Consider the following 26,179-nt stretch of genomic DNA (forward strand, 5'->3'; position numbering starts at 1 on the left):
TTGGGGTGAAGAGCACATCCATGTGGGAGGAAGGGGGCTGTGGGTGACCCGAGGCAGGGGCTCAGAGCCCAGGAGGACTGAGCAGGGATCTGGGTGGGGTGGAGAGCAGTGGCAACAGAATATTTGTTACCCACAGTAGGACTGACCCAATAAATGATTTGTTGAGAGAATTAACTAGGTTTCTCACTGTTGGCAAAAAGTGTTATAAATATGGAAAGAGAAAAAAATAGAATGAACCCCATGGTGTTGTACTGGAATTGGAGGTATGAGTGAGCACTTACGATTTTCAAAATAAATAGACATAGAAATAAATGTTACTGTCCGCATGTGTATGTAGATGTCTACATTGCGCATATATGTGTCAATGCATGTACACTTATGTATTGTCGTTCACTCAGTCATGTCCAATCTCTGCAACCCCATGGACTGCAGCACATCAGGCTTCCCTGTCCTTCACTCTCTCCACATTGCTGTTTTCGCTAAGTCACGTCTGACTCTTTGTGACCCGGTGGACTATAGCCCCACCAGGCTTCTCTGTCCGTGGAATTTCCGAGGCAATAATACTGGAGTAGGTTGCCATTTCCTTCTCCAGGGGAATCTTCATATATATATATATATACATATACATATATTTATTTCCCAGCTTCAAGTTATGACCAACCTAGATAGCATATTCAAAAGCAGAGACATTACTTTGCCAACAAAGGTTCGTCTAGTCAAGGCTATGGTTTTTCCTGTGGTCATGTATGGATGTGAGAGTTGGACTGTGAAGAAGGCTGAGCGCTGAAGAATTGATGCTTTTGAACTGTGGTGTTGGAGAAGACTCTTGAGAGTCCCTTGGACTGCAAGGAGATCCAACCAGTCCATCCTGAAGGAGATCAGCCCTGGGATTTCTTTGGAAGGAATGATACTAAAGCTGAGAAACTCCAGTACTTTGACCACCTCATGCGAAGAGTTGACTCATTGGAAAAGACTCTGATGCTGGGAGGGATTGGGGGCAGAAGGAGAAGGGGACAACAAAGGATGAGATGGCTGGATGGCATCACTGACTCGATGGACGTGAGTCTCAGTGAACTCCAGGAGTTGGTGATGGAGAGGGAGGCCTGGTGTGCTGCGATTCGTGGGGTCGCAAAGAGTCGAACACGACTGAGCGACTGATCTGATCTGATCTGATCTGATCATTCACTGAGAGGTCCTGGAACAGTTATAGCTTGATGACAGTGAGCATGACTAGCACCCACATCTTAACTTCTAAATACCATTGTCCACTAGAAGGAACCAGGGTTCCTTGGAGAAATGGCTAATTACAGAACTTGGGTGGGGAAATTACAAGATAAGCCTGGATCGTCTTATGCCAGAAGGTTAAGAAGTACTCAGAAATGATTAACAGAGTTATCATAAGACCCAGCAATCCCATTCTGAAGTATACTCAACAGAAATGAAGACAGGTCCATGCAAAAACTTGTACCTGGGACCTGCCTGGTGATCCAGTGGTTAAGAATCTGCCTGCCAGTGCAGGGAACATGGGTTCGATCCCTGGTCCAGGAAGATTCCACATGCCGCAGAGCAAGGAGCCCGTGTTCTGCAACAAGAGAAGCCACTGCGATGAGAAGCCCATGCACAGTAATGAAGACCCAGAACAGCCAATACATAAATAAATTTTTAAAAACTTGTACCTGAATGTTAATAGCAATATCATTCACAATAGCCAAAAGATGGAAACAACCCATATGCCCATCAACTGATGAACAGGGTTTTTAAAATGTAGTATATCCATACAAGGGGGACTTCAGGTGGCACAGTGGTAAAGAATCTGCCTGCCAATGCAGGAGATGCAAGAGAGGCTGGTTCAATACCCTGGAGGAGGAAATGGCAACCACCTACAGTATTCTTGCCTGGAGAATCCCATGGACAAAGAGCCTGGGAGGCTACAGTCAGTCCAAGGGATCACAGAGTTGGACAAGACTGAGTGACTGGGCCACACACGCATCTATTCAATGGCATATTAGTCAGCCATAGAAAAGAATGAAATACTTGTACATGCTGCAACTTGGATGAGCCTCCAAAACATTATGCTGAGTTAAAGAAGCCAGTCACAGAGACCACGCATTGTACAACTGCATTCATTGGAAAGTCCAGGACAGGCAAATATACAGACACACAAAGCAGAATACTGGCTGCTAAGGGCTGAAGTGGGGATGGGAGAATGTGGGAATGATAGGCAAAGCTTATAAGGTTTACTTTTTTTTTTTTCAAAAGGTTTACTTTTGAGACGATGAAAATGTTCTAAAATTTACTGTAGTCAATTTTAGAACATATCTGTGAATACACTAAAATTCATTAAATTTTACACTTAAAATGAGTGAATTGTATGGTATGTAAATTATACCTCAATAAAACTGTCATTTTAAGAAGTACTCAAAGAACGATGGAGACATCAAAAGCATACGGAAGCCAGTGGAAGTGACTTCCATTGGCTGGATATGAATAATTTGAGCATCAAAGTAAATTGTATTATACTAATGGATTATAGCTTATTGAATAAAATAGGAATCCATGATCCCATACTGACATTAAAAAAATAAATACATGGAAAGTTTGTGGAGGAATGGGATATTTACATATTCTCAAAGCATGTAACCACAAAATACTTAGTTACAATGGGGAAAAAAGAGAAAAAAGAGTAACTTTACAGGTGGTACAGTGGAGAAGCCTGGCAGACAAAATTTAATCAAATGATCAGAGGAAGATCAATAATGAGACAAATTAAAATCTTGCGTGACCTGTTAGGATGAAATGAGACAGACACAGCATCACTTCTGTGATATTCTTGCACAAACACATAGCCTGAGTCTAATCATGAGGAAACTTGGGACAAGCCCAGATTGACAGACAGTCTACAAAACAATTGGCCTATAATCTGCAAAAGTGTCATTAAAGTTAAGAAAGGATTGAAGAAATGTTCCATATTGAAAGAGGCTGGAGACACCTGAGAAACAGTGTTCAGTTCAGTTCAGTCGCTCAGTCGTGTCCGACTCTTTGCGACCCCATGGACCGCAGCACGCCAGGCCTCCCTGTCCGTCACCAACTCCGGAGTTCACCCAAACCTGTGTCCATCAAGTCGGTGATGCCATCCAGCCATCTCATCCTCTGTCATCCCCTTCTCTGCCTGCCCCCAATCCCTCCCAGCATCAGAGTCTTTTCCAATGAGTCAACTCTTCGCATGAGGTGGCCAAAGTATTGGGGTTTCAGCTTCAACATCAGTCCTTCCAATGAACACCCAGGACTGATCTCCTTCAGAATGGACTGCTTGGATCTCCTTGTAGTCCAAGGGACTCTCAAGAGTCTTCTCCAACACCACAGTTCAAAAGCATCAATTCTTCAGCGCTCAGCTTTCTTCACAGTCCAACTCTCACATCTATACATGACCACTGGAAAAACCATAGCCTTGACTAGATGGACCTTTGTTGGCAAAGTAATGTCTCTGCTTTTGAATATGCTGTCTAGGTTGGTCATAACTTTCCTTCCAAGGAGTAAGTGTCTTTTAATTTCATGCAATCACCATCTGCAGTGATTTTGGAGCCCCCCAAAATAATGTCTGACACAGTTTCCACTGTTTCCCCATCTACTTCCCATGAAGTGATAGGACCAGATGCCATGATCTTAGTTTTCTGAATGTTGAGCTTTAAGCCAATTTTTCACTCTCCTCTTTCACTTTCATCAAGAGGCTTTTGAGTTCCTCTTCACTTTCTGCCATAAGGGTAGTGTCATCTGCGTATCTGAGGTTATTGGTATTTCTCCCGGCAATCTTGATTCCAGCTTGTGCTTCATCCAGCCCAGTGTTTCTCATGATGTACTCTGCATATAAGTTAAATAAGCAGGGTGACAATACACAGCCTTGATGTACTCCATTTCCTATTTGGAACCAGTCTGTTGTTCCACGTCCAGTTCTAACTGTTGCTTCCTGACCTGTATATAGGTTTCTCAAGAGGCAGGTCAGGTGGTCTGCTATTCCCATCTCTTTCAGAATTTTCCACAGTTTATTGTGATCCATACAGTCAAAGGCTTTGGCATAGTCAATGAAGCAGAAATAGATGTTTTTCTGGAACTCTCTTGCTTTTTCCATGATCCAGCAGATGTTGGCAATTTGATCTCTGTGATAGGTTAAAGATTCATATTTTAAACTTTAGAGAATGGGTCAGCAAAAATTTTCTGTAAAAAGTCAAACAGTAAATATTTAGATGTTAAAGGCCACACAGTCTCTGTCACAACTAATAACTCTGCTGTTGTAACATGCAAGTAGCCCTAGACAATGAGTAAATGAGTGAACACGATTGTGCTCCAATACAATTTTTAAAATATTTATTGATTTATTTGGTTGTGCCAGGTTTTAGTTGCCACATGCAGGATCTTTAATTAAGACACAAGAACTCTTAGTTGTGACATGTGGGGTCTAGTTCCCCAACCAGGGATCAAACCCCAGTCCCCTGCATTGGGAGCGTGGTCTTAGCCACTGGACCACCATGAAGTCCCCAATAAAATTTTATTTGTAGACTCTGAAATCTGAATTTCAAACTATTTTCTTATATCACAACATATTCTTCTTTTGAATTTTTTCAACCTGTAAAAAACATAAAAACCATTCTAAACAAAACTGCCAGGCAAATAAATTCCTAATAATTTACATAGATACCTGTGAAGGAGGTGGACATAACTTTTCAGTCCTTAAATGTGGGCCAAGTATAGTGACTTCATTCTAAGGGATGAGAAGGGTAATTTTAGAGAAGCCTGACAAACACTACCCAAACCAGGTGATCAAGGTCAGAGGTCAGTATCAATAGTGATAAGTCATGTCGACTGTATACACCTGTTATATGAGGTGATGAAAATGTCACTTTACCTCTGTGGTCTTCCTTCAAGAAACCTATAACTCCAGTCAAAGCATAAGAAAAAATCAGAAAAATCCTAATGGAGGAGTAGTATAGAAGCTATCTGACTGATACTCTTCAAAACTGTCAAGGTCATTAAAAAAAGTCTGAGGAAGTATGATAGCTCAGAGGAGCCTGAGAAAAGATGACGATTAAATGCAATGTGGTAATCTGGATGGGATTGGGGAACAGAAAAAGGACATTACGTAAAATGTAAGTGACGGATGAATGGATAAAGAAAATGTGGTTTATACAGGCAATTGAATATTATTCAGTCTTAAAAAAGAAGGAAATGCTGACATATGATGCAACATGGATGAAACTTGAGGGCATTATGCTAAGTGAAACAAACCAGTCACAAAAAGGCAAATACTCTGTTATTCCATTCACATGAACTATCTAGAGTAATCCAATTCGTAGAAACAGAAAGTACAGTGGTGGTTGCCAGGGGCTGAGAAAGGGGGAACTGGGAGGCTGTTCTTTAATGGGTAGAGAGTCAGTTTTGCAAGATGAAAAGAGTTCTGGAGATTGGTTGTACAATAATGTAAATATAGTTAACACTACCAAACTGAACAGTTTAAAATGGTTAAGATGGTAAATTTTGTGTTATGTGTATTTTACCACAATTTTTAAAAACTAAAGAAATCTTAATAAAGCATTAACTTTAGTTAGGAATAATGTATTATCAATTATTCATTAATATTTAAAATGAACCATACTAACACAAGATGCTAATAATAGGGAAAGTTGAGCACCAGATATATGAAAAATTGTACTCTGTACAATTTTCTGTAAGTCTAAAAATATTCTAAAAAATAACAGTAGTTATTTTCAAATATTATTTCAAGGGCCATAAAAAACAGGCCACGGACCATATGCTGACCCTTATCCTAAAGCAACAACTAAAAATATGTGAAAGAAGTATAGGTATTAGGACTTTGTGGAGATAGAATGGATATTTTAAAAGTTAATTTTTTTAAAGGCAGGAAAAGAGGAACAAAGAAATGAAGAATACCTGGGACTAATAGAAAACAAATAGAAAAATGGTACATTTAGACCCAAACATATCAATAATTACATCAAATGTAAATGATCTAAATACTCAAAGACAGAGATTATCAGACTGGATAAAAAAAAAAAAAAAAAAAAGGAAGACCCAAATATATGCTGTCTTTAAGACTGATACTCTATTATATTTCCACAGAAATGATGTAAACTAGAAGAGGATGAAATGACACATGTGTAATGGACGCATTTAACTTTTTTTCCAGTTAATAGAAGTAATTCAGCATCTCGACTCTCTTTCTAAACAAAAAACGAGTCAATCGTATTTTACCTAATTAAATGCATGCTCCATTCTCCCCAATATTTTGTATTTTGTAGAAGCTTAATTCTAAAAAGTATTTCCACAAATCCATTTTTATCATCAGTCTTGAAACTTTGCTCACTGTTGCGTGGCAGCCTGGACGGGAGGGGAGTGTGTACGTATGGCTGAGTCACTCTGCTGTGCACCTGAAGCTATCACATTGTTAACTGGCTAGGCTCTGATGTAAAACAAAGTTTCTTTAGAGGATTTCTTTAAAAAAAGAAATAAATTTTGAATGACATAAAAATATCATATGTGAAGTACTGTAGAAGTACTATAAAATAACTGGCAAACTGGCAAAAAAATAGTGAAAATATCCTTTAAAAACTGATTATGATTCCGGTCCAACTTGTAGCTTGGAGGTTGTAATTCCTTACTTAATAATAATGGAAAAGCTAAACTAACCAAAAAATCAACACTCCCTTTGGATCCATCATGGAGCAGACTCCTGCCCCCAAACTGGAGAGCAGATAAGACAGGAGATAGGTACAGAAAATTATGACTCATCTAGCAGAAACCTCTGTAGGAACAAGTGCCAAGGTAGGAAAACCTAAGCTGTAATTGGTCAATTTCAGGAGCACTACTTGTAGGACTATCACCATATATCACCTCATCACCATATTACTAAAGGCCCTTTTTACTGCAATTCCTTTTACCCAACACATCACATCTGGCCATTAAGAAAAAATTCCAAGGCATTCTAAAAGGCAGGAAACACAGTTTGAGGAGACAGAGCAAGCATCAGACTCCGATATGGTAGAGCTGTTGAAATTATCAGACCAGGAATTTAAAACAACTGTACTTAATATGCTGTGATGGTTAATTTAATGTGTCAATTAGGTTGAGCTAGAGATACCTAGGTAGTCAATAAAACATTTTGGAGTGTGTCTGAGGGTTCCTGGAATAGATTAGCACTTGATTCAGTTGACAGACTACAGAAGACTTGCTGTCACCAGAGTAGGTAGGCATCATCCAATCTGTTGAGGGCATGAATAGAGCAAAGGGAACAAAGGGCAACTTCTCTTTCTCATTGAGCTGAGATGTCCATCTTCTCCTGTCCTTGGACGCTGGAGTTCTTGGTTCTTAGGCCCTTGGACTCCAAGACTCTCACCTGTAGCCCCCCGCCCCATTGTCAAGCTCTCAGCCTCAGACTGGGAGTTACACCACTGATTCCCCTAATTCTCAGGACTTTGGACTCAGGCTGAATTATATTAATACCACTGGCTCTGCTGGTTCTCCAGATTACAGACAGTAGATTGCAGGATTCCTCGGTTTCCATAACCATGTGAACCAATTCCTATAATGTTTCCTCATATATCTATCTTTATCTATCTATACTATTGGTTCTACTTTTTCTTTTTTTGGTCACAGAACTCTGACTACTTATGCTAAGGGTTCTAATGGATAAAGCAGATGGCATGCAACAACTGATGGACAATGTAAGCATAGGAATTCTGAGAAAAAAATAAAAGAAATATTAGAAATCAAAAACACTGTAACAGAAATGAAGAATGCTTTTGATAAGCTCATTAGCAAGCTAGACATGGCTGAGGAAAAAAATCTCTAACTTGAAGATGGCAATAGAAACTTCTAAAATGAAAAAACAAAGAGAAAAAAACTGGAAAAAAAAACAATAGAATATCTAAGAACTATAGGTAACTACAAGGGTGTAATATATTTGTAACAAGAATACTAGAAGAGTAAGAAAAGAGAAAGGAAAAGAAGAAACATTTGAAGCAGTAATGACTGAGGATTTCCTTTAATTAATGTGAGACACCAAGCCACATATACAAGAAGCTCAGAGAACACCCAGCAGAAAAGGTGCCAGAAAAAAAGTACGCCAGGTATATTATATTCAACCTACCGAAAATCAAAGATAAAGAGGGAAATCTTGAAAGAAGTCAGAGGAAAAGAACACGTTTCCTATAGAGGAGCAAAGATAAGAATTAAAATAATCTGGCTTCTCCTCAGAAACCACGCATGCAAGAAGAGAGTGGTGTGAAATAGTTGAAGTGTTGAGAAAAAACTCACTAAATCTAGAATTCTGTACCCTGAGAAACTATCATTCAAAAGTGCAGAAGAGCAGGCTTCCCTGGTGGTCCGGTGGCTGAGGATCTGCCTTCCAGTGCAGGGACACAGGTTTGATCCCTGGTTGGGGAACTAGGATCCCACTTGCCATCCTAAGATCCCACATGCTGTGGAGCAGCTAAGCCCGGGTGTGGCAACTACTGAAGTCTGCGTGCTCTGCAGCTCATGAGCCGTAACCAGAGAGTGTGTGCTGCAGCGAAAGATCCCACATGCCACAGGGAAAGACCCCACGTGACACGACGAAGATCCTGCCTGCTACAACTTAAACCAGATGCAGCCAAACACATACATACATACATATATACATACATTAAAGTACAGAAAAGATAAAGGCTTTCTCAGAAAAATGAAAACTGAGGGAATTTATTGCTAGTAGATCTGCCTTGCAAGAAATGTTAAAAGTTCTTCAGAAAAAAGGAAAATAATATAGGTCAGAGCACTGGAGAAAGAATAAGTGAAGGTAAAGTTAAAATTCTCATTTTTCTTTCTTTTTGCCACCCCATGCAGTGTGGGGGATCTCAGTTCCCCAACTATGAATTGAACCCGTGCCCCTTGCCTTGGGAGCATGGACTCTTAACCACTGGACTTCTAGGGCAATCCCTTATTTTTCTTAATTAATCTAACATATAACAGTTTGTTAAAAATAATAACAACAATGTATTTGATTATATATGCCTATGTATGTGTATGTATCTACCTTAAAGTTAGTTAAGCTGTTCAGTCATGTCCGACTCTTCGCGACCCCATGGACTGTAGCCCACCAGGCTCCTCCGTCCATGGGATTCTCCAGGCAAGAATACTGGAGTGGGTTGCTATTTCCTTCTCCAGGGGATCTTCCTGACCCAGGAATTGAACCCCGGTCTCCCACATTGCAAGCAGACACTTTAACCTCTGAGCCACCAGGGAAGTATATTTATGTGTAAGTGACATGAATGACAGCAATAATGCAAAGAACATAAGGGAAGAATTAGGTGTATTTTGTTATTATAAGGTACTCACACTACTTGTGAAGCTCATAGCGTTATTTGAAAGTGGACTTGGATTAGCTATAAATGTATGTTGCAAACAGTAAGGCAATAACTTAAAACAAAGAAGTGTTATTAATATTCGAAGAAGGGAAAGAAAAATGAAACCATATGAAATGCTCAATTAAAAGTACAAAAAGCTATGTATAAAGTAGAAAACCAAAAAGGACCTACCCTATAGCACAGGAAACTCTACTCAATATTTTGTAATAACCTATATGGAAAAAGAATCCGAAAAAGAATGTACATATGTATGTGTACAACCGAATCACTATGCTGTTTACCGGAAACTAACACAACATTGTAAGTCAGCTGTACTCCAGTAAAACTTTTTAAGTACAAAAGATATTAAAGCAAAAATTACGATGTTTTAATTTTTAAAAAATACAAAAGGCAGAAAAATTATGCAAGACAAAAATAGGAACAAAGAACAAGGACAGTGAATATAAAATAGAAAGTGTGGTAGATATTAATCTAATATATCAATAATCATTTTAAACATCAGTAATCTAAATACATCAAAGACAGAGATTATCAGAGTGGATCAAAAAATGACCCAACTCTATGTCATCTACAAGAAACCCACTTTATCATTATTTTTTTTGTTTTTAGAATTTTAGTTTTAGTATTTATTTGCTTTTGGCTATACCAAGTCCTCGCCACCGCCCAGTCCTTTCTCCAGTTACAGAAAGCAGGGCCACCCTCCAGCTGTGGTGTGCAGGCTTCTCACTGTGGAGTCCTGTCCCACTGGGGACCAGAGAGGCTCCAGAGTGTGCAGGCCTCAGAAGCTGTGGGCTCAGCAGTTGCGGTTCTGGGGCTCTAAAGCACAGCCTCAAAAGTTGTGGCACGCAGGCCCAGCTGCTCCGGGGCATGCAGAATCCTCCCAGACAAGGAACAAAAACCTTCGTCTCTTGCACTGGCAGGTGGACTTCCCCCCACCACCACTGAACCACCAGGAAAGCCCAAGAAATCCACTTTAAATATAAAGATACATATAGATTGAAAGCAAATAGATGGAGATAGATACATCATCTTGTGCTAAGTTGCTTCAGTTGTGTCCGACTCTTTGTGACCCTATGGACTGTAGCCCACCAGGCTCCTCTGTCCATGGGATTCTCCAGGCAAGAATACTGGAGCAGGTTGCCATTTCCTACTCCAAGATACATCATGTTAATGCTACTCAAAAGAAATAGTAGCTATATTATTTTCAGAGAGCAGACTTCAAAACAAAGAAAATTATCAGGGATAAATAGGGGCATCATACGATAATAACACAGTCAATTCTCCAAGAAATATAACAATTCTTTTTTTTTCTTTATTTTTTTAAAACTTAATTAATTTTTTTTTTTGTTTTTGTGTTTTGGTTGAGCTAGGTCTTTGTTGCTGCATGCGGCCTTTCTCTAGTTGCAGAAAGCAAGGGCTACTCTATAGCTGCGGTGCATGGGCTTCTCATTGTGGTGGCTTCTCTTTGTTGCAGAGCACAGGCTCTAGGGTGCATGGGTTTCAGTAGCTGTGGCACACAGGGTTAGTTGCTACATGAAATGTGGAATCTTTCTGGACCAGGTACCAAAACCACGTCCCATGCATTAAGAGGCAGATTCTTATTCTTATTGGCAGACCACCAGGGCAGTCTAACAATTCTTAATGTGTATGCACCTAACAACAGAGCATCAAAATTCATGAGACAAAACTGATAGAACTCTCAGAAGAAGTAGATGAACTACTATTATAGTTGGAGACTTCAACATCCCTCTATCAAAAAGGATAGATTCTGCATGCGCTCAGTAAAGACATAGCTGAACTCAACAGCACCATCAATCAATGGGATATAAGTGATATCTATTGACTATTTCATCCAATAGCAGCAGAATACACATTCTTCTCAAGCTCACATAGAATATTCATCAATATAGACCTCATTTGCGGTGATATTCTAAAAAGAAAAGAATTAACACAATGTTTGCTCTTGGATTACAATGGAATTAAATTAGAAATCAATAACAGAAAGATAGCTGGAAAATCCCAAACTAAACAACACATTTATGAATTACACATGGGTCAAATAAGAAATTGCAAGAGATTTAAAAATGTTTTAAACTAGGTGAAAAAGAAAACACAACTTAAAATTTGTGGGATGCAAAGAAGGCAGTGCTTAGAGGTAAATTAGCAACATTGAATCTTATATACTAGAAAAGAAGAAAGATGTAAAATCAGTAACTAAGCTTTGGCCTTAAAAAACTAGAAAAAGAGAAGCAAATTAATTCCAATGTAGGTAGATGAAAAGAAATTATAAAAATTAAAGTAGAAATAAATAAAATTGAAAATAGGAAGTCATTAGAGAAAGTCAACAAAACCAAAAGTTGGTTCTTTGAAAAGATCAATAAAACCAATCAGCATCTAGCCAGGCTAACTAAGAAAAAAGAGAGACACACAAATTACTAATATCAGAAATGAAGAAGAATATCACTACAGACTCCATGTGGAGAAGGAAATGGCAACCCACTCCAGTGTTCTTGCCTGGAGAATCCCAGGGACGGGGGAGCCTCGTGGGCTTCCATCTATGGGGTCGCACAGAGTCGGACATGACTGAAGATACTCAGCAGCAGCAGCACAGACTCCATGTACATTAAAATGATAATAAAGAAATATGATGGACAACTCTATGTCAACAAATTTGATAACTTCAGTTATCAAACTTATTTGATAAGTTCAGTTATCACCTCAGTGAGGTGGACCAATTCCTTGAAAGACACATCTGCCAAAATTCACACAAGGAAAAATAGACTGTTTGAATAGTCCTATCTCTATTAAATTGAGTCAATAATTAAAAATCTTCCCAAAGAAAAAGCATCAGGCCCAATGGGCTCACTGGTGAATTCTACCAAGAATCTAAGGGAAAAATTATATCCATTTTCTATAATCTCTTCCCAAAGGTAGGAGCAGAAGAAACACTTTTTATCTCATTCTATGAGACCAACATTACCCCAAGAGCAAAACCAGACAAAAACATTACAGGAAAACTACATATCAATATCTTTCATAAACATGGATACAAAAATCTTCAGCAAAAGATCAGCGAATCAAATCTAACAATGTATAAAAATAATTGTGTACTGTGACCAAGAGGAATTTATTCCAGGTTTGCAAAGCTTGTTCAATATTTGAAATCAAATTAATGTAATCCATCACATCAACAAGTTAAAAAACAAAAAATCATAAGATCATATCAATGTATATGGAAAAAACATTTGACAAAATTCAACACCCATCCATGATAAATATTCTCAACAAATTAGAAATAAAGGGGAATTCCTCCTCTTGATAAAGCACAGCAACAAAAATTGACAGCTAGCATCATACTTAATGATAAGAAATTTGAAACTTTCCTTCTAAAATCAGGAATGAGGCAAGGATATCCTCTATCACCACTGTTTTTAAGAAAGAGTGGTGAAGTGGTGAAGTCTTAGCCAATGCAAAAAGACAAGAAAAGGAAGTAAAAGGTATACGGACTCATTGGGAAGAAAGAAATAAAATCTTGTTCACAGATGACATGATTGTCCATGAAGGAAATTTGAATGAATCAACCAAAAAAAAATCTCCTGAAACTAATAAAAGATTATAGCAAGTTTGCAGGACACAGCATTACTAAACAAAAGTTAATCACTTTCCTACATACCAGTAATGAACAAGTGGAATTTGAAATATCCTATATATTAGCACCACAATAACAAAATAGTAAGGCATAAGCCTAACAAAATATGTACCAAATCTACATAAGGAAAATGACAAAGTTCTTATGAAAGAAACCAAAGAAGAACTAAATTAATGGAGTGCTATTCCACGTTGGAGAAGGAAATGGCAACCCACTCCAGTGTTCTTGCCTGGAGAATCCCATGGATGGAGAAGCCTGGTAGGCTGCAGTCCATGAGGTCACACAGAGTTGGACACGACTGAAGCAACTTAGCAGCAGCAGCAGCAGCATTCCATGTTCATGGATAGGAAGACTCAATATTGATGAAGTCAGTTCTTCCCAACTTGACCAGTAGATTCAAAGCAATTCCAATCAAAATCTCAGCAAATTATTTTGGGGACATCAACAAACTAATTGTCAAGTTTAGATGGAAAAGCAGAAGATCTAGAATTGGGAATACGATAGTGAAGGAGAAGAACATAGATGATTAACACTGTCTAACTCGAAGACTGATGATAAAGCTATAGTAATGAAAACAGTGTAGTTTCAGTGAAAGCATAGACAATTAGATCAATGAAACAGACTAGAGTCCAGAAATAGATCCACATGTATGTAGTCAACTGATCTTTGACAAACTAATAAAGGCAATACAATGTACCAAAGATAAACTTTTCAGCAAATGGTGTTGCAACAATTGGACACTCGCGTGAAATTAAGTGTTTCTAGACACAGACCTAACATCTTTCACAAAAGTTAACTAAAAATAAATCATAGACCTAAGTATAGGGTAAAAAACTCTAAAACTCCTAAAAGATAACATAACAGATAACCTTGGATATAGTGATGACTTTTTACATACACCAAAGGCATGATTCATGAAAGACTTGATGAGCTGGGCTTCAATAAAATTAAAATTTTCTGCTATGCAAAAGATACTGTCAAGAGAGTGAGAATGCAAGCCACAGATGGAGAGAAAATATTTGCAAAAGATATATTTGATAAAGGACTCTTACTCAATATATAAAGCTTAAAACTCAACAATAAAATGAGCAATCTAATTTTAAGATGGGCCAAAGATCTGAAGAGCTATCTCACTAAAGAAAATATATAGATGGCCAAAAAAAAAAGAAAAGAAAGTCTCTCAGTCTTGTCTGACTCTTTGTGACCCTATGGACTGAAGCCTGCCAGACTCTTCTGTCCATGGAATTCTCTAGGTAAGAATACTGGAGTGGGTAACCATTCCCTTCTCCAGGGGATCTTCCCAACCCAGATATTGAACCCAGGTCTCCCACGTTTCAGGCAGATTCTTTATCATCTGAGCCACCAGGAAGGCCCAAGAATACTGGAGTGGGTAGCCTATCCCTTCTCCAGGGGATCTTCCCTACCTAGGAGTTGAACCAGGGTCTCCTGCATTGCAGGCAGATTCTTTAACAGTTGAGCTACCAGGGAAGCCCTGGCAAAGAAATATACAAAAAGATATTCAACATCATATGTCATTAAAGAATTGCAAATTAAAACAAAGGTGAGATACTACTCAGTTCAGTTCAGTCGCTCAGTCATGTCTGACTCTGTGACCCCACGAACAGCAGCACGCCAGGCCTCCCTGTCCATCCCCAACTCCAAGAGTCCACCCAAACCCATGTCCATGGAGTCGATAATGCCATCCAACCATCTCATCCTCTGTCGTCTCCTTCTCCTCCTGCCTTCAATCTTTCCCAGCATCAGGGTCTTTTCCAATGAGTCAGCTCTTTGCATCAGGTGGCCAAAGTATTGGAGTTTCAGCTTCAACATCAGTCCTTCGAATGAACACCCAGGACTGATCTCCTTTAGGATGGACTGGTTGGATCTCCTTGCAGTCCAAGGGACTCTCAAGAGTCTTCTCCAACACCACAGTTCAAAAGCATCAATTCTTCGGCGCTCAGCTTTCTTCACATCCAACTCTCACATCCATACATGACCACTGGAAAAACCATAGCCTTGACTAGACAGACCTTTGTTGACAAAGTAATGTCTCTGCTTTTTAATATGCTGTCTGAAGAAGTGAAGTCACTCAATTGTGTCCAACTCTTTGCGACCCCATGGACTGTAGCCTACCGGGCTCCTCCATCCATGGGATTTTCCAAACAAGAATACTGGAGTGGGTTGCCATTTCCTTCTCCAGGGGAACTTCCCGACCCAAGGATCGAACCTGTGTCTCCCACATTGTAGGCAGACGCTTTACCATCTGAGCCACAAGGGAAGCCCTAATATGCTGTCTAGGTTGGTCATAACTTTCCTTCCAAGGAGTAAGTGTCTTTTAATTTCATGGATGTAATCACCATCTGCAGTGATTTTGGAGCCCAGAAAAATAAGTCAGCCACTGTTTCCACTGTTTCCCCATCTATCTGCCATGAAGTGATGGGACCGGATGCCATGATCTTAGTTTTCTGAATGTTGAGCTTCAAGCCAACTTTTTCACTCTCCTCTTTCACTTTCATCAAGAGGCTCTTTAGTTCTTCATTTTCTGCCATAAGGGTGGTGTCATCTGCATGTCTGAGGTAATTGATATTTCTCCTGGCAATCTTGATTCCAGCTTGTGCTTCATCCAGCCCAGTGTTTCTCATGTTGTATTCTGCATATAAGTTAAATAAGCAGGGTGACAATATACAGCCTTGACGTACTCCTTTTCCTATTTGGAACCAGTCCAGTTCCATGTCCAGTTCTAACTGTTGCTTCCTGACCTGCATATAGGTTTCTCAAGAGGCAGGTCAGGTGGTCTGGTAGTCCCATCTCTTTCAGAATTTTCCACAGTTTATTGTGATCCACACAGTCAAAGGCTTTGGCATAGTCAATAAGGCAGAAATAGATGTTTTTCTGGAACTCTCTTGCTTTTTCGACGGTCCAGCAGATGTTGGCAATTTGATCTCTGGTTCCTCTGCCTTTTCTAAAACGAGCTCGAACATCTGGAAGTTCACGGTTCATATATTGCTGAAGCCTGTCTTGCAGAATTAAAGTGGCCGAAATCCAAAACACTGACAGCATCAATGAGGATGCGGAAGAAGAACGTTCACTGTTGGTAGGAATGAAAAATGGTTTAACTAAATATACAAGACAATTTGGTGGTTTCTTCCAAATCTACACATACTCTTACCATATGATCCAGCAATTGTGCTTCTTGGCATTTACCCAAATGATAGAAAACTTATGTATACACAAAAGCCTGAACATGAATGTTTATAGAAGTTTTATTCATAGTTATCAAAAGTTGAAAGGAATCGAGATGTCCTTTAGTAGCTAAACAAACTGTGGTACATCTGAATAATGTACTACAGTTTATTATTCAGCGCTAAAAAGAAATGAACTATCACGCCATGAAAAAATGTGCAGGGACCTTAAATTGTATTATTAAATGAAAAAAGTCACTCTGAAAAAAGCTCATACTGATTTCAGCTAAGTAACATTCTGGAAAAGGCGAAACTATTGAATCAGTTAAAAATATATATATATATATCTGTTGTTCCCAAAAAAAGAAAGGGAAATGGAACACAGGACATTTTTTTTTTGGCAATTGAATTATTTTGTAGGATACTTTTTTGCATTATTAAAACATCAAAGAAAGGTATAATCCAAGCTTTACAAAACTCTTCCAGAGCATAGAGTGAAAATCAGAACAAAACACTTCCTATCTTTTTGGATGAGGGCAGCATAATCTTGATATTAAGACCAAACTAGGATAGGATAAGGACTTCCCTGGTGGCTCAGACGGTAAAGCGTCTGTCTACAATGTGGGAGACCCGGGTTCGTCGGGAAGATCCCCTAAAGAAGGATAGGGTACAGAAAAGATAATTACAGAACAATTTCTGTAAATATGTATATATAAATCCTAAACAATATAATAGTGATCAAATAGTAATAATGCATCATGACAAATTTGAATTTATTCCAGGAATGCAAAGTTGGCTTCACATTTGAAAACATAAAAAGCATAAAAGAATAAAATCATATTTCAATAGATGTGGAAAAAGCATTCAATAAAAATTTAACATTTATTTGTGATAAAAAATTTTACCAAACTAGGAATAAAGGAGAATTTTCTTAATACAATAATATCAAACAGAATAATCTACAGCAGGTTTCACACTTAATGGTCAAGTATTGAAAACAATCTCCTTGAAACTAGAGCAAATTGAGGCTATCTACCATCATCATTTCTATTTAATGTTGTATTTAATATTGTCCTAGCCAGGACACTAAGGCAAGAAAAAATAAAAGATATAAGGTTGCATAGAACAAAGATGTAACAAAACCTGTAACTATTTACTGATGGCATTATTACGCATGATTTAGATTAGGAAACTAAAAAATAATCTACAGATATGGTATTAAGAATAAATTTAGCAAGGTTACTGGAAACAAAGTCAATATACAAAAATCAATTGTATTTTTATAAGCTGACAGTAAGCAATTAAAAATGAAAAAATCAACAATACATTTTAAAATAAAAAATAGAAATAAATCTGACAAAGTATAGTCATTCTTCTACACATTAAACTGCAGAATATTACTGAGAGGAAAAGAAGACTTAAAAAGTTGACATATACTGTATTGATAGATCAGTAGTAACAGTATTGTAAAGTGATCAGTTTTCCCCCAATTGATCTATAGGTTGAATTCAACTACAATAAAACTTCATACACTGTTGGTAGGAATGTAAAATGGTGCAGTCTCTTTGGAAAATAGTTTGGTAGTTCCTCCAAAGGATAACAATAGTGTTACCATGTGACCCACCAATTCTAATACTAGGTATATACGCAAGGGAAATGAAACCACGTCCACACAAAAATTTGCACATGAATGTTCACAATGGCACTATTCATGATAGCCCAAATATTGAAATAGCCCAATAACCATTAGCTCATAAGTGGATAAATAAAATGTATTTTCGTCCATACAAAGAAATAGCATTCATCAGTAAAACAGAATGAAGTACCGATACATGCTACGACATGGATGAACTTTGCAAACATTATGCTAAATGGAGGAAGCAAGTCACAAAAGACAACTTATTTCACATTTATGTGAACTATCAGAATAGGCAAGTCTATATATAAAGACAGAAAATGGAATTAATGATTTTCTAAGGTTGGGAGTGGGGAGTTGGGGGAAGAATGACTGCTAATGGGCATAGGGTTTTACTTAGAGGGCGATGAAATGTTCTAAGATTGACTGTGGTGAGTGTTACACAACTCTCTGAATATACTAAGGTCCATTGAATTATCCACTTATTTGTGGGTGATTTGTATGGTATGTGACTCAGTTAAAAAATTCCTGAACTTTTCTGTTTTTGGTGGAAATTGACATGACTCTAAAAATTATATGGAAATGCAAAAGGCCAAAAATAATAGTGTTAATCACTCAGTTGTGTCCAACTCTTTGCCACCCTCATGGACTGTAACCCACCAGGCTCCTCTGTCCATGGAATTCTCCAGGCAAGAATACTGGAGTCAGTTGCAATTTCCTTCTCCAGGGAATCTTTCTGACCCAGAGATCAAACTAAGGTCTCTGGCATTCCAGGTGGATTCATAGCCACCAGGAAATCTAGGAATAACAAAGCCAATCTTAAAGATAATAAAGAAGTACAGAAGTTGAAAGACTTAAACTAATATTAGTAAGACATATTAAAGGTACAATCATTAAAGCAGTTAGTATTGGCAAACTTGTAGACAAATAGACCAATGGAACACAACAAAGAGTTTAGAAACAGATCCACACCTATATAGTCCAATGGTATAATGTGGTAACCAATAAATTTCATTAGGAAATTTTTACCCCTGTGGGAAAAAATTAACTTTGACTCCTACCTCACTAATATATAAATTAATCCTAGATAGATCATTAATCCAAATGTAAAGGACAATGGAAATATGCCTTCAAAATTCTAAAGGAAAGTCATTTGTCACCTAGCATTCTATACCCTGCAAAATTATCAGTCAAGTATGAGGATAAATTAAACATATTTTCAATATTCAAACTTTCAGAAATTGTATCCATTTTGCCCACCTTTTCAAGAACTTATTGAAAGATATGCTCCAAGAAACAAGAGAATAAAACAAGAAAGAGGGAGTCAAGGGCTTTGGGAAATGAGGGAATTAGATGCAGGAAAGAAGCAAAGTGTTCTGACAAAATGTGGTCCCTGGAGAGGGAATGGCAAATCACTCCAGCATGCTTGCCTTGAGAACCCCATGAACAGGATGAAAAAGCAAAAAGATATAAAAACACTGAAAGATGAACCCTCCAGGTCAGTAGGTGGCCAATACACAACTGAGGAAGAGTGGAGAAATAGCCAGAAGGATTGAAGAGGCTGAGCCAAAGCAGAAACAATGCCCAGCTGTGGATGTATCTGGTGGTGAAAGTAAAGTGTGATACTGTAAAGAGCAATATTGCATAGGAACCTGGAATGTTAGGTCCCTGAATCAAAGTAAATTGAAAGTACTCAAACAGGAGATGGCAAGAGTAAGCATCAACATTTTAGGAGTCAGTGAACTAAAATGGACAGGAAGGGGCAAATTTAATTCAGATGACCATTATATCCACTACTGTGGGCAAAAATCCCTTAGAAGAAATGCAGTAGCCCTCATAGTCAACAACAAAGTCTGAAATGCAGTACTTGGGTGCAGTCTCAAAAATTACAAAATGATCTCTGTTTGTTTTCAAGGCAAACCATTCAGTATCACAGTCATCCAAGTCCATGCCCCAACCACTAAGGCCAAGAAGCTGAGCAGCTCTATGAAGACCTACAAGACCTTCTAGAACTAACACCCCAAAACGATGTCCTTTTCATCACAGGCGACTGGAATGCAAAAGTAAGAAGTCAAGAGATACCTGGAGTCACAGGCAAGTTTGGCCTTGGAGTACAAAATGAAGCAGAACAACGGCTAACAGAGTTTTGCCAAGAGAACGCGCTGGTTGTAGCAAACACCCTCTTCCAACAGCACAAGAGATGCCTCTACACAGGGACATCACCAGGTGATCAGTACCAGAATCAGATTGATTGTATTCTTTGCAGCCTAAGATGGAGAAGCTCTATATAGCAAAAAAAAAGACAGGCAGCTGACTGTGGCTCAGATTATGAACTCCTTATTGCAAAATTCAGACTTAAATTGAAGTACTTAGGAAAAACAACTAGGCCATTCAGGTATGACCTAAATCAAATCCCTTATGATTATACAGTAGAAGTGCAAATAGATTCAAGGGACTAGATTTGATAGACAAGAGTGCCTGAAGAACTATGGATGGAACTTCTTAACATTGTACAGGAGGCAGTGATCAAAAGCATCCCCAAGAAAAAGAAATCCAAAAAGTAAAATGGTTGTTTGAGGAGGACTTACAAAGAGCTGAGAAAAGAAGAGAAGCAAAAGACAAAGGAGAAAAAGAAATAATATCCATCTGAACACAGAGTTCCAGAGAATAGCAAAGAGAGATAAGAAAAGCTTCTTAAGTGAACAATGCAAAGAAATAGAGGAAAACAATAGAATGGGAAAGAGTAGAGATTTCTTCCAGAAAATTTGAGATATCAAGGGAATATTTCATTCAATAGGGCACAATAAAGGACAGAAATGGTAAGGATCTAATAGAAGCAGAAGTGATTAAGAAGTGGCAAGAATACACTGAAGAAATATATAAGAAAGGTCTTAATGACTGGATAACCACTGGTCACTCACGCAGAGCCAGACATTCTGGAGTGTTAAGTCAAGTAGGTCTTAGGAAGCATCACTACAAACAAAGCTAGTGGAAGTGATGGAATTCCAGCTGAGCTATTTCAAATCTTGAAAGATGATGCTGTTAAAGTGCTGCACTCAATATGCCAGCAATTTTGGAAAACTCATCAGTGGCCACAGGACTGGAACAGGTCAGTTTTCACTCCAATCACAAAGAAGAGCAATGCTAAAGAATGTTCAAACTACCACACAATTGCACTTATTTCACATGCCAGCAAAGTAATACTCAAAATGCTTCAAGCTAGGCTTCAACAGTATGTGAACTGAGAACTTCTAGATGTACAAACTGGATTTAGAAAAGGCAGAGGAATCAGCGATCAAATTGCCAACATCCATTGGATCATAGAAAAAGCATGAGAATTCCAGAAAAACACCTACTTCTGCTTCATTGACTATGCTAAAGCCTTTTACTGTATAGATCCCAACAAACTGTGGAAAATTCTGAAAGAGATGGGAATACCAGACCACCTTACCTGCCTCCTGAGAAATCTGTATGCAAGTCAAGAAGCAACAGTTAGAACCAGACATGGAACAATGGACTGATTCAAAATTGGGAAAGGGATTCATCAAGGCTATATATCATCACCCTGCTTATTTAACTTATATGCAGAATACATCATGTGAAATGCCAGGATGAATGAAGCACAAGCTGGAATCCAGCTTGCCAGAAGAAATATCAATAACCTCAGATATACAGATGACACCACCCTTATGGCAGAAAGCAAAGAGGAAATAAAGAGCCTCTTGATGAAGGTGAAAGAGGAGGGTGAAAACGCTGGCTTAAAACTCAACATTCAAAAAACTAAGATCATGGCATCCGGTCCCATCACTTTATCGCAAATAGATGGGGAAACAATGGAAACAGCGACAGACTTTCTTTTCTTGGGCTCCAAAGTCGCTGTGGATGGTGAAATTAAAAGACACTTGATCCTTGGAAGAAAAGCTATGACAAACCTAGACAGTGTATTAAAAGCAGAGACATCACTTTGCCAACAAAGGACCGTATAATCAAAGCTATGGTTTTTCCAATAGTCATGTGTGGATGTGAGAGTTGGACAATAAAAAAGGCCACACACTGAAAAACTGATGCCTTCGAACTGTGGTGCTGGAGAAGACTCCTGAGAGTCCCTTGGACATCAAACCAGCCAATTCTAAAGGAAAACAATCCTGAATAGTCATTGGAAGAAAGGACTGATGCTGAAACTGAAGCTCCAATACTTTGGCCACCTGATGCAAAGAGTTGACTCATTGGAAAAGATCCTGAGGCTGGGAAAGATTGAAGGCAGGAGGAGAAGGGGACAACAGAGGATGAGATGGTTGGATGGCATCACTGACTTAATGGACGAGAGTTTGAGCAAGCTCTGGAAGTTCGTGAAGGACAGGGAACCCTGCAGTCCATGGGGTCACAAAGAGTCAGACACGACTAAGCGACTGAATGACGATGAAGGTGGATGGTGAAAAGCGATTCCAGAGTAAGAGCTGTTCACTGGGGCTAGAATACAATTACTCAGGGTTAGGGTAAGTGAAAGGTCTGCAGAAGAGATTGCGTCAAGAAGCAGAAACTGACATAATATCTGATGTGCCTGATTGTCTTGACAGGGAATTTGGACAATGGGTTGAAATAGTGATCATTACCTAGAAAAGTAAATGAGCCTCAGCAACAACAGAATAAGATTAACTCCAGGAGAACAAAAAGAAAAGACCATAGCACATTACACACCTCAGACACCAATAACAGGTGCATAATCAAAATAGGGTAAACACTGAGCTGAAATTAACATTTAACCTACTGAGAGATTAGTGGGACTGAAAGTGTGACAGAATGACAGAGCTGAGGAGTTGAAAAGAATTAAATCCTCATCTTCCATATGAGGAAGTCAAAAGAGAATACCCAAAACTGAAAAATCAAGAACTGGCAACAAAATTTGTTATTTAGAGATATGGAGAATCTCTCAAAAATATCAGCTGATTGAGTTGAAAATCATTGGCTCTGGGGTGCAGGAAATTAAGTATGAGAGATACAGGACTGCTGCTTTTCTTTACACTCCTTGTAAATTTTTTGCCTCTTAAATCATGTACATAGACATCTTTGTTAAAAGTTAAAACTGCATCTAAAAAACTCTATGTGAACAGCAAAAGAAAAAGAAATCTTCTAGAAGAAAGCAATGGAGAATAACAAAAGAAAATAAGTTTGTGACCTTGAAATTAGGCAAAGAATTTTTATTTTATTTGCGTTTTTGGTTGTGCCGGATCTTTATTGCTGCACAGGCTTTCTCTACTTGTGGCAAGCAGGGGCTACTCTTCCTTGTGGTGCACAGGCTTCTCTGTACAGTGGCTTCTCTTGTTGCAGAGCACAGGCTCCAGGTGCACAGGCTCAGTAGTTGCGGCTCATGGGCTCCAGAGCATGGGCTCGGTGATTGTGACAGGCTTAGTGGCTCCACTTCGTGTCAGATCTTCCTGTCCAGGAATCAAACCAATGTTCTCTGCATTGGCAGGCGATTCCTATCCACAGTACCACCGGGGAAGTCCCGGGGCAAAGAATTCTTAAACAACACACTCACATAACTAGCCATAGGAAACGATTAATAAATTGTACTTCAGTAAAATTAAAGACTTTACTTATCGAAAGATAGCACTGAGTGAAAAGGAAAGCCACAGAGGGAAAAATATCTTCAATGCATGTACCTGACTGAGGTCTTATATCCAGAATATACTAAAATTATCCTACAAAATAAGAGAAAAAGACAATCCAATTTTTAAAATATGTATAAACACTTCCCATGCTTTTCATAAAAGAAAATATACAAATATAAAATAAGTGCATGAAAAAAAGTATTCAACATAGTTAGAGAAATTTAAATGAATACCACAATGATATAACACTACACATTCACCAGAATGACTAAAATTAAAAAGACTGACAATACTAACTGTTGACAATGATGTGGCCACTGGAACTCTCATACTGTAAATTTGTACAATCACTTACTATTAAAGCTAAACATATGCACTCACTATAATCTATCTAACTTGAGTTCCACTCTTGAGTACATATTCAGCAGAAGTGTACATCTATATGCATCGAAAGCGCATTGTAAGAGCTCCCACTTGCAGAATCTGGACTATTTGAGCACCAAAATAGATAATGATCTTAATATTGATTATAAAGAAAGAAAGACAAAGTTTTTCCATTGAGTAGAATGACAAAAGGAATGATAGAATTAGTTCATCAACATTTGGCAACTGTCATAATACGAGATATTTCATCCAAGCAATATCGATGGATGCTGAAATTCATAGGCCCAAGTTGCATGAAGGATAGGACTTTACACTGTACTTTACAAAGTACCTTCCATCAAAAACATTAATTATAATGGGAAAAGAAGTACCTTTACAGTAGATAAATGTGGTAGACACTATCTTAATTAAAAGATCAAAATTAACAAAATCGGTAATGGGACAAATCAAAATTGTGCATCACCTGGTAAGATACAGTGAGAATATAGCATCTCGTCTGTAATTTTCCTGTCCAAAATGCATACCTTGAATTGAATCGTGAGAAAACATCAGACAAACCCAAATTGAGAGATACTCTACAAAATCACTGGCCCATACACTTCAGAATTTACAAAGTCAAGATCGCCAAGGAAGGACTATTTTCAATACGGTCTCCTTCCAAATTGAAAGAGACTAATGAGGCATGGCAACACTTGACACTAAACCGGGCTTTTTTGCTACAACTAACTTTATTAGAACAAATGATGAAACATGAATAAATTATAGTAATACATCTGCAATTTTTATGGTGCCTTTGTGATTTCAAGATCTTTCTGTGTTGTTGGGTGTTGTCATTATAGACATGCCTGAACCGGCCAAGTCTGCTCCTGCCCCTAAAAAGGGCTCTAAAAAAGCTGTGACCAAGGCCCAGAAGAAGGACGGCAAGAAGCGCAAGCGCAGCCGCAAGGAGAGCTACTCCGTGTACATGTACAAGGAGCTGAAGCAAGTCCATCTGGACACCAGCATCTCGTCCAAAGCCATGGGAATCATGAACTCCTTCATCAATGACATTTTCGAGCGCATCGGTGGCGAGGCATCGCGCCTGGCGCATTACAACAAGCGCTCGACTATCACCTCCAGGGAGATCCAGACTGCCCTGCGCTTGCTGCTACCTGGGGAGCTGGCCAAGCACGCCGTGTCTGAGGACACTAAGGCTGTCACCAAGTATACCAGCTCCAAGTAAATATAATATGCCTAGCTGCTGTTAACGGAGAAGGCAATGGCACCCCACTCCAGTACTCTTGCCTGGAAAATCCCATGGACGGAGGACCTGGTGGGCTGTACTGCATGGGGTCGCTGAGAGTCAGACACGACTGAGAGACTTCACTTTCACTTTGTGATTATTTAGGAGAATGTCATTGTAGGATTTAAACTAAAGTTTTCATGGATGGTGGGGACATCGTGTCAGCAATTTACCCTCAAATGCTTCAGGAAAAGAAATTTTCTTTGCACTGTTCTTGGAACTTTTCCATAAATTTGAAATGATTTCCAAATAAGAAGAAAAAACAGTGACAAAAAACTTATCAATATTATGTGTATGGAAAGAGTATGTGTGTGTCTATACGCTACTAGCTAAGGGGTGGAATTTTTGGACATCCATTGTTTCTGCCTTGCCTAGCATTCATTCCTCCTCCCTCCAGAAACAGCATCCAGATTTTATTTTCGGGAACTGCCCCTTCCCAACTCTTGGTTTATGTCTCACTGGTGTGGGCATGTGCCCAGGTCAACAAGCACATTTCATCTTCCTGGCCACAGTCATTGCTTTAGGGAAAGACTCAAGTTAGTTTAATATGGGTCAACACTGTGATTTTTTTTTTTTTTTTTCTGAAACTATTGTGAAAGAGGTTCTGTTTTTCTCTTGGGGTTGCTTAGCTTTTAGAAAATAAACCTGGAACTGCCTGAGACTCCACTACATGAAGCCAGACTGTCCAGAGGGGGGAAAATCCATTTCAAAGAAAAGCAAAAGTAAGAGACAGAGAAACTGAGTCTTTTTAATAACACTTTAGCCCACAGATTCAGCTGTACTTTGGCTTTTTGGTTAAATAACCCAAATATATTTAATTTTCTGCATAAGCCACTTTGAGTTAGGTTGTTGGCACTTGCAACTGAAAGATTCATGACTAATGTTAGGAAATTCCTAATTCAGCTGGATGGGAGTTTGTGGGGGGGGGCGGGGAGGGGAAGACAGTTGTAGCTGATAGTCAGACATGGCAGGGCCTCTGGGTGTCAGGATTCAGTAGGAATCTTGGTGCCCTCAGGGAAACTTG

General features: G+C 38.7%; 1 protein-coding gene across 1 annotated transcript; it reads left to right on the forward strand.

The window, feature by feature from the left end:
- Positions 1-24,588: 24,588 nt before the first annotated feature.
- On the forward strand, positions 24,589-25,095 carry LOC102264829 (histone H2B type 1-C/E/F/G/I). Its single transcript, XM_005890324.2, has one exon. The coding sequence runs from the start codon at positions 24,715-24,717 to the stop codon at positions 25,093-25,095; it is 381 nt and encodes a 126-aa protein (XP_005890386.2). The 5' UTR covers positions 24,589-24,714.
- Positions 25,096-26,179: the final 1,084 nt, after the last annotated feature.

This window comes from Bos mutus, chromosome 19, assembly GCF_027580195.1.
Source record: "Bos mutus isolate GX-2022 chromosome 19, NWIPB_WYAK_1.1, whole genome shotgun sequence".
In the NCBI taxonomy this organism is placed as follows: Eukaryota; Metazoa; Chordata; class Mammalia; order Artiodactyla; family Bovidae; genus Bos; species Bos mutus.